Source organism: Castor canadensis, chromosome 12 (assembly GCF_047511655.1).
Source record: "Castor canadensis chromosome 12, mCasCan1.hap1v2, whole genome shotgun sequence".
NCBI classification, from domain to species: domain Eukaryota; kingdom Metazoa; phylum Chordata; class Mammalia; order Rodentia; family Castoridae; genus Castor; species Castor canadensis.
Window position 1 is genome coordinate 88,979,885 of NC_133397.1, and position 15,474 is coordinate 88,995,358.

General features: G+C 38.7%; 1 protein-coding gene across 8 annotated transcripts in view; it reads left to right on the forward strand.

Annotated features, from left to right (window-relative positions):
* Positions 1 to 15,474, forward strand: part of Il1r1 (interleukin 1 receptor type 1) — a 74,467-nt gene that overhangs the window by 41,902 nt on the left and 17,091 nt on the right. For 7 of the 8 annotated variants that reach the window (XM_074050438.1, XM_074050437.1, XM_074050433.1 and 4 more), the window contains one exon: positions 4,959 to 5,022. The exons of the other annotated variant lie outside the window; for it this stretch is intronic. In XM_074050438.1, coding sequence (XP_073906539.1) covers positions 4,965 to 5,022 — 58 coding nt within the window. In that variant the 5' untranslated portion in view covers positions 4,959 to 4,964. The remainder of the gene's footprint in view (positions 1 to 4,958; positions 5,023 to 15,474) is intronic. 8 annotated transcript variants of the gene reach the window in all.

A 15,474-nucleotide genomic window follows, 5' to 3' on the forward strand; every position in this document is an offset into this window, starting at 1 on the left:
TTCTCAATTTCTGCTGGACACAAGACCACTGTTCACATCCCAGGAGACCCTGGCCTGGCTATGCTGCATGTGATACCCTCTGATCATCTGTGGTCCTGACCCTGCCCTCCTATCCACTCTCTGGCCCAACTCAGGGAACCAGGGCCTCAGCCTCCCCTCCTCCACCATAGCTCACCTCCTCCACTTCCTTGCCTTTCCCTGCTGTCTGGCCCAACCCTTGTTCTTCTCATCAGATCTCCACCACAACCTCCTATCTCTGACTCCCTCTTGTTGCCACCTTTTATTCCACACAAGTGTCAAAATCTCTGCAAAAAATGAAAATCTAGCCCTACCCCACTCCATGAGGGAAAACCTTTAAGCAGTTTTTTCTACCACCTGCAAATTGCAGGTGTGCTCCTCAGCATGAACACATGCTGCCCCTGCCCCTCCTCCAGGCCAAGTCAGCGCCCCATCTTCCTTCACCTGGGGCATGTCTCCGCCTGCAGACACTCCATACCACAGTATAACTGAACGTGCCCACTTTCCCCAAGGCCAGTGAGCAACCTGAGCCAGGCCCGAGTCACTCTTCCTGTTTTTATTCCCAAGGCCAAGTGCACTGGTATGTAGTAGATATTCAGTATTCAGTTGGTCAGTGGGGCAGTGAGTGAATAGTGGGTGATGGAAACCATTTTATCAAAACTTGTATTTGTTCTCCAGGCTCTTGGTGATTTATAATCATTAACATTAGAGAGAGACCAGTGCCTGACGCTGTTCTGAGCCCTTCTGGTGTGGCAACTCATCTTCATAGTAACGGTCAATAACGAGTATTGTCATCATCCCCATTTGGTCATATGGGGGACCTGAGGCACAGAGGCTGAACTTTTACCTAACATGCTGTCTGTGTGTATGGACTTCCTGATTTGGAAAGCCTGTCTACTACTGGCTATATGGAATCCAGTCTGCATCAGCTCCACCGTGGCATTTCTGTGTTATTGAGGACATCGTGGGGTTTGTGTTGATTTGGGAGTGGGTATTGAGACAGGATGTTGATATATAGCTCAAGTGGCCTTGAACTCATGGTTCTCTTGCCTCTTCTTCCCAAGTGCTGGGATTATAGGCATGTAATTTTTATTGGGAACATGTTTGATTTAGTCTTGAGTGCCTTCTTTACCTCTCCCCTTCTGATGTCCACACTCCCCAGCTCAGTGCTTACCCCAGGGGCCTGGGGCCTGGCGCCCTTACCCCAAGGCCTTGGAACAAATATGGGTTCAGAAAGGCTGCTACTGAGGGGAAGGAGCTACTCCCTCCTCCTGCTTTTTTCTAAAGCAGTGTTGGGCCAGAAGTAAAACCTGGCACCCTGTTCTATAAGCTATTAGAGCAGCAAGTGGCCTGAGATCATCTGCTGCAATGTCTACCCTATGCGGATGAGGAAACCGAGGCCCAGGGAGGTGTCATGTCCAAGATCATAATGCCCTGTGGTAGAAACCAATAGCTATGGACATACAATGATTAAGGATTGTTTGTCTGCAATTGATCTGGAATTGTACCTTGACACATACTCTATAAAAGTCAGTCTGACATCTTCCTCTCTTCTGCCCAGCCTAAAAATCAAACAAGCCCAACCTTGTACCTAAGTGAACTGGCAGCCAGCGGTGCTCACATGATTTATTTCATAATGCCTTTATTTTGTCATTGGTCAACTAGTGTAGCTAACATTCCCACTCCTCTTTCTTCACAGAAAGAGGTCACAAGCCAAGCTACAAGACTTCAAAGCCTTCTATCTTATTTCATAACTCGGATATAGTTTATAGTAAATATGATAATAATACTATTAATTTAGACGAATTTGGGGGGTGGCCAATTTCTGTGAATAAAGCATCAGATTTACCGGCTATTTAAGGAATGCAGTTTTACTACTTTGGGCAGATTCAAGGCTTTAGCCAGGCTTAGGGGTAAAGTGCTGGGATGCTGAGTGGGTGTGTCTCACATACTTACTTTTCCTCCTAGTCTTTGTTTTAAAAAAATGTTGTAACATTTTTATGCCTTTTAATACAATTTCTTAAATAGGACATTTTCCCAGCTAATCTTTAGTTTCTGGTCTGAAGGAGCGTTGTCTTTAAAATATTGTGTGTTTGCATATTTACTTACAGCTGCAGATAAGAATGTAGGCAAATTGAACTTCCTGAAAAATTTAAAAGACAAGATTATTTTCAGAGCAAAGAATTATGTGGTCTGCTCTAGACATTATCCCAAAGTTGAGTGGCAGGAATGGCTGTTTCTTTTGTTGATTTTTTTCCATTAATTCTGTGAGACTTTACTAAGGGCTGCTAGGTTTGAAGCACAGTTGCTAGATGCTGAGTGGACAGAGATGAGCAGGGCTTGGTTCTTGCCCTCATGAGGTTCCCTTCCCTGGGGTAAATGCAATATAGGACTGTGGCTATTCTGGCATATAGATTGCTGGGGAGGCCCACAGGAAGCAGGCTGGTCAGGAGTCTGGGAGGCCTTGTGTAGTGGGGGCTCTGAGACCTGATGCAGTGGAAAGAGCCAGGTGAAGGGCGGAGGGAATGGTGAAGCCCAAGGCAAAGAGGCTGCAGCATATGGCAAGGTCTGGAGTGAGTTGAGGGAGCAAAGGGGGAGCTGGAGAGGCAAGGCAGAGCCTTGGCATAAGGCTCCTGTATGCTGTGCTAGGGAGCTTGGACTACTTCTGGGTGCACTAGGGAGCCAGTGAAGATGTTTTGAGCAGTTCATCTTGTGACTGACAGTTTTTCAGATCTCTGTATTGGTTGGAAGGTGCAAATCCATAGGCAGAGAGACTGATGAGCCGGTTGTTGTTGCTGAGAGTTAGAGAGGGCTTGAGCTACTGTATACCAGCAGTGGCCGGGAGTGAACTGGGTAGGCTTGGTGCTCTAAGGCCACAGACTGCTTAGGGCCTGGGGAGACAGTAGCTGGGGTGGTGGCAGCCTCAGGATCATAGATCTGGTCTCTTTTAGTGCATACCTAGTAGGTTTGGAGCTGTGCTGTGCCTGTCACCAAGGTAGGGAGAACTGGGGAATATAAATTTGGTGGGGCAGGAATGAGTTTAGCTTTAGAGCCTCTTAAGGTGAAGTACTCATGGACTTGTGAGTGGATTTGTGTGAAGGCTAGCTGGAGATGTGAGACTGGAACTTACTGCATGTCACTGTAAGGTCCCCATTCATGATCCTTCAGTGGAAGTGTTCAGAGAGTGTAAAGAACATTGACTTCATTTGGGCTTGAGCGGACTAGAAGGAAGGCCAAAGCGAGGTGTTTTCTTTCACATTAATTAATTTAGTGTCTGCATTTTGTAGATATAGCAATGGGTGTATTTTCCTTCTGCACTTGCTATCTTAGGCAAGTACTTAATCTGGTCACACCCCTGCCATGTATGTGAACAAAGCCTTATCTAATTAAAACAATAAGTCATCAGTTGAATATGTAACCTAGTCAGTAACCAACAATGTGTTGTAGCTGGTGCTGTGTTGCTGTGGCCTTCAAAAGTACTTTGGGCAGTGCACTTTTTTCTTTTTTTCCTTTGTGAAAAGATTCACACATGCTCATTAAGAACTTTTGGGACATTTAAAAAGCCTTAGAGAAGGGGAAACCCAAGCCACAAGAACCAACTCAATTAGTATACTGTCATGATTTTTTGCGAGCTGGTGTCGAGGGTTCTTGCCTCCACATGCCAAAGAATTGGCTCATGAGGCAGTGGATTGACTCGTGAGACAAGGTCGGCACACAAAGTAGTTTTACTAGAGAAAGAATAGGCTGCAGCTAGAGCACTGCTGTGGAGTCTGGAAACTGGTGACTCCCTGCTTAGGTGAAGGCTGGGGCTTTTTATGGATGCTTTAACTCTGGGTTAGGGTAAGGGTTTGGTAGATGGGTTCTTTCCATTGGCTGTGGATTTGCAGACATGGGTTCTCTTTGATGAGGTGGTCTGTTTGCCCCTTATTGGGGGGAAACAACCTTGAGAGCATCCTATCTTTTAGCCCCATGGCAGATTTATGAGACCATGTATCTCCTCCTCACGAAGCAGGAATGCAGATTTATAACTCCTCCTCAGCAGGGAGGGCTCATAGTGCTGTCCATGGGGGATGGGATACTGACTCACTCATCTGTCCTTTAGGTTCCCAGACCCAACAGTTTCTCTCTTGGTACATTCCTAGGTACCTATACTTCACTGTACAAGCAATTTCAAACCTTGCATTATAAAATGACTTTTGAATTGATCTAGAAGTATGGGAAGACTTTTGCAAGTAGGTCCCGGCAGCAGGGTACATTCCAGGGGTGGGGTGGAGAACAAATCCACACAAGCAGAGGCAAGCTGGTTTAGGTCTAGTGAATACAACTGTCCCTTATACCCATGGGAGATTGATTCCAGAGCCCCTACCAAATCCAAAATCCATGGATACTGAAGTCCTTTGTATAAAGTGGCGTAGTATTTCCATACAGCCTATGAGCATGCTCCCATATACTTTATTTCCAGATGACTTATCATAATCGATACAATGCAATGCTATGTGAGTAATACCGTATTGTCTAAGGAATGATGACAAGAAAATTGTCTGCACATGTTCAGTACAGATGCAATTTTTTTCAAATATTTAGAACTATGGTTTGTTGAATCTGCAGAATCTATGGATGTGTAGAGCTGCCTGTAGCTACTTTGGACATAGAGTAGATTTGGGGGGATTTAAGTGGGATGCAAGACTAAAAATGTATATTGGGACAGATGATAGACACTTGAAATCTTAAGTTATCAAGTTTGTCCACAATTCTGTTTAAAAAATCTTCACCTCCCCTTCCCCGTATTTTCTAACCAGAAGCCCAATGTGATCACATGAATGATGTAGGAAGACCAGACCAGCAGGGTGACTTGGGGTTGAGGGTGGGGACAGGTAGGACTTGAGTGTATTTAGTGATTTCTGGAATAGTAACATTTTTCCTTCCCTCCACTTCTCCAGGAGAATATGAAAGTGTTACTCAGACTTGCTTGTTTCATAGTTCTACTGATTTCTTTGGAGGCTGGTAAGTTAAACACTTTCTTCTGTTCTTGTTTGCTAAGACAGCTCTGATTTAGAATGCATTATGTACCTTCCCTAACATAGTTGTCTTCTTCCCAGTTTCTGTTGACTCCCAGGACACAAGAACCTCCTGGTATTAGAACTATGTAGCTGGAAGTTCTCTTCAGCATCTTTACCTCTTGTTCTGTCACTTACGCATTGGGAAATGGAGAACAATGAGATTAAAATCCCAGTATCATGTAGCTAGCTGTGGGGAAGAGCACAAGTCCATGTCCAATGTCCAGGCCAGGCCTCTTCCCACTGTGTTGTGGATGGACTGTATAAAGGGAATCTTGTCTTTCTTTGGAGGAGAGGTTATACAGTCTTCAGGAACTCACAACCAGAAACTTTCAAGACACAGTTTTTTTTAAATTTCCCTTTCTGTTTCTTCATTTTCTTGTTACCCTTCTCCATCCCTTACTACACATTTATTAGCCACCTACTTTGTGCCAGGTACTAATCACTGGCGATACAGCAATGAATAATCCAGATAGAAATATCTGCCTGGGGGGGGGGGAGGGGGGGAGGTTTACATTCCTCCAAGGGGAGAGATATAGTATGGCCAGAAAAGTTCTCAATGAGAAGAGGACTTTTGAGTTGAACCTGAAGGAGGGGAGGGAGGAAACTATATGGACACAAGACTGAAGGGGAGAAATATCTTGGAAAGTATGTGCAAAGGCCCTGAGGCTAAGAGTATCTGGAATATTACAGGCACTAAAATAACCTAACATCATAAGAGAGGAGGGAAGTCGTAAGAGCTGAGGTCATTTGGTAAATAGGGTGATAGTGGAGGGACTGGATAGAACCTTGCAGAGTTTTCTGAGGATCTTGACTTGTAGTCTGACTGAGATGGGAAGATTGCAGAGAGGTGATGTGATTTACATTTGGAGCTAGGGAGACAAAGACAGAGATGCCAGGTGAGGCCATTGTGATAATCTATGCAAGTCATCCTGGTGTCTTGTTCTACACAGGAAATGCTGATGCCTTGTCCGAAGGTGGTAGGGAGAAGGGAGAAGCAGTCAAGTTTTGGATATTTTTTGAGGATAGAGCCAACAGAGATTTGCAGATGGATTGGATCTGAAACCTGAGGGAAAGCTGAATTAAGGAAAACTCCAAGGGTTTGCCCTGAGCTAACATGAGGTGGAACTGCCATTGATGGGGTGGGAGAGAGCAGACCTTCACTCTGGACATGTTAAGTTTAGCTGACTCTTGGTTGTCCAAATGGTGACATTGACAAGTACAGGTCTGAGGGACAGGTCTCAGTTGGAGATATAAAATTAGAGACCTCAGTTTGCAGCTGGTATGAGAACCATGAGAGGTCATTGAGTGGTTAGTTTTCTAACACACTTGATAACAACTTCAAGGACTGAGCCGTGAATCCCTTCAAAGGTGATGGTCAAGTTTCACCAGCCAGAGAACCAGCAAAAGACTAGCCTTAGGGAACCAGGCAAGCATCTTGAATGACAAGTGAAGGAAGTGCCTAAGGGTGAGAGAATGATAACTGACCTTGTCAAATGCAGATACATCATGAGAAGATGTCTGAGAGCTGATTCTTTGGTTTTTCCACTTAAAAGTCATGGGTCACCTTTGGTCAGAACTATTTTGATGGAGCAGGACAAACCTCAGAAGAATAGAAGAGTATATCTAGCTGAGGACTTACTGTTTTTTGCTTTTATCACATTATTGTATTACTGTTCTTAATAACTAAATATTTATGTGTCCTCACTCTGAGCAGGTACTATTCTAAGTTCTTAGCCACTTCTATTTCAGTACTATTTTTAACAGCTTTATTGAAGAATAACTGACATAAAATAAACCACACACATTTCAGATGTTCAATTTAAAGTGGTGATACACATATGTAATCCTGAACCCATCTTCAATCATAGCCAAGATAGTAAACAGATCCATTGCTCTCTAGTTTCCCTCTTTCCCATCCTCCCCTTCCCTCGCATCCCCAGGCAACCACTTATACGCTTTCTGTCACTATGGATTGGTTGTGTCCTCTATAATTTTAAATAAATAGGATTATGCAATTTGTGCTCCTTTTAAGGAAGAGGGGTCTGATTTCTTTCACTATGTTTAATTGTTATGCTGTTGTACATATTAATGGGTAATTATTTTGTTATTTAGTAGTAATATATTGTATGGCTACATCACAATTTATTTATCCATTGAACTGTTGGTGGATAATTTGGCTATTTCTAGTTTTTGACAATTTAAAATAAAGGTGTTATGAAGGAGGTTTTGAGTGGACATCTGCTTTCATGACTGTTGTATAAATACTCGGGAATAGAATGGCTAGGTCATTTGAGAAATGTATATTTAACTTTTTCAGAAAATGCCAGAGGCTTGTAAGTTGCACCATTGTATATTCTTCTCAGCAACTAGGAGAGTCCAGCGCCTCCATAGCCTCATCACCACTCACTCAGTCAATCTTCTTCATTTTTCTCCTTGTGATAGATGTACAGTGGTATCTGAGTGTGGCCTTAATTTGAATCTTGCTACTGATATTGAGCTGCTTTTCATGTGCTTATATGCCATCCATATCATCTCCTTTGGTGAAATTTCCAAATCTTTTGCCTGTTTTTATTGAGTTACTTGTTTTCTTATTATTGAGAATTACTGAATTATTATAAAGAATTCTTGAAAATTCTTTATATATTCTGAATGCAGAACCTTTATCCACATGTGATTTTATATGTTTACTTTTAGTCCGTGGCTTGTCTTTTTGTTGGCTTATAGCATCTTTCAAAATATACAATTCTTAATTTTGATGAAGTCTACTTTATCCTTTTCATTTCTTGTATGAATTGTGATTTTAGTTTTATATCTAAATATTCTTTGCCTGATCCTAGGCCACAAGTTTTTCTTCTATTTCCTTTTGGATATCTAATAGTTTTAAATTTTACACTTAGGTCTATGACTTCTTTTTACTGATTTATAGTCATTATTTTATGCAGTTTTTAAAAAATTAGGCAAGGAAAAAAGAGAAGTTGCAAGCCCAAACTACCTGTGTGTTGTAAAAAAAAAATTACCTATATAGTGTTATGTTTACCTGTATTATTTACTTTAATGCCATTCCTTACTTCCTAATGCGGATTTGAGTTATTGTCCAGGTTCTTTTATTTCAGCCTGAAGGATTCCTTTCAGCCTTTTTTAATTTGTAAGGCAGGTATGGTTATGGATTGTCTTAGTTTTGACTTCTGTAAATGTCTTCATTTCTTCTTCACTTTTTTTGGTGGTACTGGGGTTTGAACTCAGGGCCTCATACTTGCTAGGCAGGTGCTCCACCACTTGAGTCACACTCCCAGCCCTTTCTGCTTTAGTTTGTTTTTCAAATAGGGTTTTGTGCTTTTTTCCTGGGCCAACCCCTCCTATGTAGCTGGAATTACAGCAGTGTACCACCATGCCGATTTATTCATTGAGATTGAGTCTCACTAACTTTTTGCTCAAGCTGGACTCGAATCATGATCCTGATCTCCACCTCACAGTAGCTGGGATTATAAGTGTGTGGAACCCGTAGTCAGCCTTACTCTTTTAGTATGTTCAGTATGTCATCCCACTGCCTTCTGGCCTATATGCGTTCGAGAGCTAATTTTACTCTTAATGAAGATCCTTTGTATGTAACGAGACCTTTAGCTTTCAATATTCTCTCTTTGTACTTGACTTTCTATAATTTTAAGCGTGATGGACCCAGATGTATATCTTTGTTTTAGTTGTTTGAGTTTATTGGACTCAAATAGATTAATGCTTTTCATCACATCTGGAAAATAGTCTTACCCACCATCTCTCTCTTCTCTAAGACTCCAATTGTGTATATGTTGGTGTGCTTCCTGAAGAAATCAATTTGATTATTTCTGTCATTTTATTGATACGCTCTACTTGGTAAGACATTACTGTCATATTTTTCTTTAGCTCTTTAGATGTAGTATTTTTCAGTAGCTTGGACATACTAATAATAGTAGCCAGATTAAAGTCTATCTAGTAAGTCTGGCATCTGGACGCTTCTGGAACAATTTGTATTGGCAGTTTTTTTTCCTACGTGTGAGTCATACTTTTTGTTTCTTTATATGTTTCACACTTTCTTGAAACTTGGACATTAGGTGGCACAGTGTTCAACTATAGAAATCAGATGCCCCCCCTACACACCCAAAGTTTGTTATTATTGCTGATTTTTAAATTGTTTAGCAGCTGCTTCTATTCATTTGTTTAAAGAGTTTCCTGGAATAATTTTGTAAAGTTAGTGTTCCCTGTAGTGTGCAGCCACTGAAGTCATTGCTGAGTTACTTTATGATTAATGACTGGTCAAAGATTTCCTTAAATTGCTTCACCCAATACATTTTCTGCCTTGTGCTGAGGAGATGCATTTGTGTTGGGCCGTCAGCACTCAGAGACTATGACAACTGCGCCTTAGCCTTCACTTCCTGCTTTTGTCTGACCTGAGTGTTCTTCAGATGTGAGGAACTGGTGCCTCCGCTGCCCTTTCCTGGGCATGTGAACAGTCCTGCATATCTGTGCATTCTTCTCGGCTTCCCAGGAATGTGTCAGAGATTTTCAAATCCCCCTACAGGCTCTCGTTTGTCACAACTGGTATTGCAGCCTCAGGATGCTGTCATATTAAACAGTTGATGCAGAGTTTGCTCAGAAACAACCTGGGGTTGGGCTTTTCCTGCGGAGCTCTGAGTCAGGTCAATAACAACACCATTCAATGAATGTAGCTTCCAAGAACTACAAGACCGGTCAAAGACTGGCAATACTGCGGGAATGGGGCTGTTCGAGAAATTCCAAAGACGATCTGTTCTTTCAAGGATGCTGGTTTTCATGACTATCATGGAGCTGGGATAAAGGAGATTGGAGTAGTTTAATTTAGAAAACTGTAAACCCTGCTGTTCTACTTTGATTCAGAAAGTTTTATTTGTTTTTTTCTTTTTTAAATAAATGCTCTTCTGATTGTTGCAAGTCTTTGGTTTAGAAAATTTTTGACAATCTTTTTTGTTTTTGTTTTTTGCTCTTCTGGAGGAATGATTCATGAAGATCTTCACTCAGCCATTTTGGAAAGCCTGCCTCTGTAATTTTTTTTTTCCATTAAGGCTATCCTATTTTTTTTTTTTTGAAAAGTATCCTCCTCCAAGAATTAACTTAGAAGATAACACACAGGCACAAGAAATCAATGCGAGTCAACTCCCTGTATAGCTACCCTTATCTCAACCAGCAAAAACCCTTGGTCCTTCCTATTATTGCTTATACTTTCTCTTCAACAAAATTAGAGATAAGGGCAAAATAGTTTCTGCCTAGTAGCAAGGGGTTGGGGAGGTAAGGGAGGGAGTGGGGGGCAAGGGAGGGGGCCGGGGGAATGGAGGAGAAATGACCCAAACATTGTATGCACATATGAATAAAAAAATAAAGAAAGAAAGAAAGAAAGAAAAGTACCTTCTCCAATGCATTTACTTTGCACTTTTGTCAAAAGCCTCTTGAACATATGTGTATGAATTATTTCCCAGTGTCTCTGTTTTGTTCTGGTGACCTGGTTTTCTTTGTCCTAAATAATGTCTTAATTGTTATAGTTTTATAGTTTCATAATAAGTCTTTAAATAAGGCAGAGTAGTTCCAACTTTTTTCTTTTTTAAGATAAAAGTAATTTTAGCCAATTCTGTATGAATTTTAGATTTAGTTTGTCAATTTACATGAAAAATCTTAATCAGATTTTGATTGGTATTGAATTAAATATAAATAAATTTGGAGAACTAACATCTCAACATCAGTGCTTCTGATCTCTGAAGAGAGTATATATTTCTACTCTGATTTAGATATTATTTAATTAACTTCAGTAACATTTTGTAATTTTCATTGTATAGGTCTAATGCTTGCCTTATCAAAAGTCTTAATTTTTTATACCTTTTGTTGTTATTGCAAGATTTTAAAATTTAGCTTTAATATGTTTTGCCACTATCTGCAAATTGAACACATTTAATTTTTTCATATTTCTTTTGTATTCTACAATGTAAGCCCTTTTGGTTGACTTGCAACAATCAGAAGAGCATTTATTTAAAAAAGAAAAAAACAAATAAAACTTTCTGAATCAAAGTAGAACAGCAGGGTTTACAGTTTTCTAAATTAAACTACTCCAATCTCCTTTATCCCAGCTCCATGATAGTCATGAAAACCAGCATCCTTGAAAGAACAGATCGTCTTTGGAATTTCTCGAACAGCCCCATTCCCGCAGTATTGCCAGTCTATATTTTCAACATAGATTATTATGTTATTCTGGAAGCCATTTATTTCTTTTTCTTGCCTTCATGCACTGGCTAGCTCCACCAGTACAGTGTGAATAGAAGCAGGCGAAGTGGACATCCTTGTTTTGTGCCTAATCTTTCTGCATATGATAGTTGTAGAATTTTCATAGTTGGCCTTCATCATTCTTGGGATGTTCCTATTTCTAGTTGGCTGAGAGGTTTCTCTCTCTTTCTCTGTTTTTTTTTTTTTTTTTTTTTTGGCAGCCCTAGGGTTTGAACTCAGGCCTTGAGCTTGCTAGGCAGGTGCTCTATCTCTTGAGCTATTCCCCTAGCCCTTTTATGTGTTGAGGTTTTTTGAGATAGGGTCTCAGGAACTATTTGCCCAGGGCTGGCTTCGAACCAAGATCCTCCTGATATCTGAGTAGGATTACAGAGTAATGAGTAGTGAGGATTATAGATGTGAACCACCAGTACCCAACTTGGCTGAGAGTTTTAATAAGGAATGGATTTTTTTTTTTTTGTCAAATGCTTTGTCTTTATTTATTGAGGTTGTTATATAGTGTTTCTTTTAAAATCTCTTCATATGTGTGATTATATTGTTTGAGTTTTTTGAATGCAGATCCAACTTTGTATTTCTGGGATATACCCTACTTCACGGTACATTCTGGTCTTTTTGTTAAAGATTGTAGGATACAATTTGCTAAAATATTTTAAAGAAATTTTCCATTTGAGCTCATGATGGGGATTAGCTTGTGATTTTCTTTTCTTGTAAGGTCTTTATTTTGTTTTAGTATCAGAATAAACCCTCTCTTCTAGGATGAGTTTAGAAGTATTACTACCTCTTTAATTGTCTGGAAATTTATGCAAACTTGATATTATTTCCTTGACAGGAAATGCTTGACAGGTTATACTAAAGAATCCAGTTATATAACCCTAAATGTTCTCTGTTTAATTGTTTTAAGTACAAGTTCAGTTTCCTTAATAGAAAAAGGGCAATTCGGGCTTTTCCATTTGAAGGAGATTTAGTAATCTGTGTCATTCAAGAAATTTATCTATTTTATTTATATTGTTGAATTTATTAGCATGAAGTTTTTCATAAATCTCTTTACCTTTTTAGTGAGAGATGGCACTTTTTTTAATTTTGTTTTTCCTGATTCATCTGGCTAGAGATTTATTAATTTTACTGATTTTTATGAATGAACTAGCTTCTGGTATCTTTAACTTTTATTCTTCTATTTTCTATTTCATTAATTTCTGATCTATATCATTTATTATCTTCTTATGCTATATTGATCAAGTTTTTAAAAATATTTTTATTCCTTATGATATTTTAACATTTTGGGAGGTCTTTCATACTGGGGAGAGACTTCCACTCCAATGGCTAGGGAATGTCTAGGGTTTAGACAACTTGCCTGGAACATAATTTCCATGTAAGACTGCTTGATCCAGAGCTGTATACCCTGCCCATCTCCTTATTCAACTCACAATATAAGCCAGCATCACCCTGCTGTCAGTCAACCTAGGGCTAGCTACCGCACAACTAGGAATAGCCACTGTGTCCAAAGCTTGCTGAAGTTATTGAAACTGATCACCCATAAACTGCTCTGCCTTGTCTTGACTTTCCCATGGATACCCCTCCCACCAGCCCTAAAAAGAAAGCCTATGCTTTCTTCTCTCTCCTGCTTCTGACTCCAAACCTGCTGATTCCCTCTTGGCCTTGCAGGATGTGGAACACCTCTTCTCTTGGAAATGTGATTTAAAAATCACATTTTTTTCAGTGGTGTTAGTCTCTCTTTATCTTCACTAAGTCACCTTTACAATTAAGACTCAGGCATAGAAAATTTGTTCCTTTTCTAGTTTCTTAAGATAAAAGCTGAAGTCATCAATTTGAGATCTTTTCTTCCTCACATATAAGGATTTAGTGCTATCAATTTCCCTCAAAGTACTGCTGTCACCTAATGCTACAAGTTTTGATACGTTGTGTCTTACTTATCATTCAATTGATAATACTTTCTGATCTTCCTTTTAATTTCTTGACTCATGCTTTATTTAGAACTATGTTAGTCTTCAGATGTATGAGGACTTCATAGATATCTTTTGTTACTCATTTCTAATTTCAGTTGTCACTAGAGAATATGTTTTGTCTGATTTGAATGCCTTAAAATGTATTGAGTCTTGGATTATGGGGAAGAATATGAGTATTTTAGAAAGTTTTTTAAAGTCTTCTTAGAATGCATATTCTGTTATTATTGGATAGATTTTTTTGTAAATATCAGTTATGTCAAATTTGTTGACGGTATTGCTCAAATCTTATAAATTACTATTGATTATCTAATTGTTCTACTAGTTCTAGCAATCCTGTGAGTGGGTGTTGAAATCTTTGACTAAAATTGTGCTTTTCGTACTAAAATTGTGGGTTTTGTTTCATGTATTCTAAAGCACTGTTTAGAGATGCATAAACAATGCTATTTATTCTTTTTGATAAATGACTCCTTTAATATTATGAAGTGAGCCCTTTTCTACCTGGTAATATTGTTTAATGTAAAAATCTACTTTGAGGACAATATGTCACTCAAGCTATTTATTTACTTACTTATTTTTATTAAGGTACAGTTAAATAAAAATTATGTCTGTTTATGGTATACAATGTGATGTTTTGAAACGTATATACATTTTGAAATGGGTATATCAAGCTAATTAATCAAGTTTTTTGATTAGTGTTAGCATGGCATACCATTTTCTCTTTTATTTATAAACTGTAATTGTGTGTATGAGTACCTGTGTGTGTGAGACCACGTGTGTATGTCAGGTGTCATTTGGCTTTCATCCAGTCTCTTATCTCTGCATTTCACTTATGGTCTTTAGACTATTTAACATTTTAGTGTGATAATTAATATATTTTGGGTTAGTTCTAGAATGTTGCTATTTTGTTTTCCATTTTTTCATCAGTTGTTATTTTACCTCTTCTTGGTGCCTCTTAGATTATTGAGAATTTCTATTATTCATTTTGACTTATTAATCATAAGCATTGTGTGCATTTTAAATGCTTACTCTAGGGCATAAATAGCCATTTTTAAGTTATCACCAGTTATCTTTATGTGATAATATACAATTTCTCATATGTATAAAACACTTGATGTACTATAAATACAGTTCTCCTTTTTAGAACTTTGCAGTATTATTTACATAATTCTTACTTCTTTATATGGTGTAAACCTCACAATATGTTATTAATTTTGCTGTAAACATTCAGTTTTCTTAAAATACATTTAATTAAGAAAAAATGTTCTGTAATTATCCATGTAGTTAACATTTCCGGTGCTATTCATTCTTTTGTGTAAATTGATTTTTATCTAATAAAATTTTTGTTCTTTCTGAAGGACCTCCTTATATATTTGTTAGAGTATAGGTAAAGCTGGAAATATTTTACTTAATTTTGAAGTCATTTTCACTGGATATAGAATTCTAGGTTGATAATTTTTTTTGTTTGTCTCTTTCAGTACTTTACAGACAATTATTGTACTATCACTGTCTTGTATTTCTGGAAAGAAGGCTGCATCATTTCTGTCTTTATTTCTCTGTAATAATTGTGCCTTTTTTCTCTGAGTACTTAAAAGATTTCCTTTTGGTCACTTGTTTTAATAATTTGATTATTGGGTGTTTGGTATAATTTTCTTCATACCTCCTTTGCTAGGATTCATGGTGTCTTTTGGGCCTACAAGTATATCATTTAATCTCTTGAACTTTTCAGTTGGTATTTCTTCAGATATTTTTCTGTTTCCCCTCCTTTTCTGCACCAATTCTTCCTATACTTACTGAAGTTGTCCTAGGGCCTGGGCAGATAGTTCAGTGGTGGAGACCGCTTCATATGTGTGAGGCGTTGGGTTTGAGCCTTAGCACCACGGAAAGAAGAAAACATACTCAAAAGTGTCCTAATCTAATTCCTTGTCCATTTTGTTCTGTTATTTTTCTCTCTGAGATTGATTTTAGATAGTTTCTAATGCTGTGCTACTAATCTTCTTTTCTGCAATGTCAAATACACTGTTAGTCCTATCCAGTGCATTTCTTTTTTTTGTTTGTTTGTTCACATAGAGTTTTATTTTCATTTATTTATTGTTTTATTATTCATATGGGCATACAAGGCTTGGGTCATTTCTTCCCCTTGCCCCCACCCCCTCCCT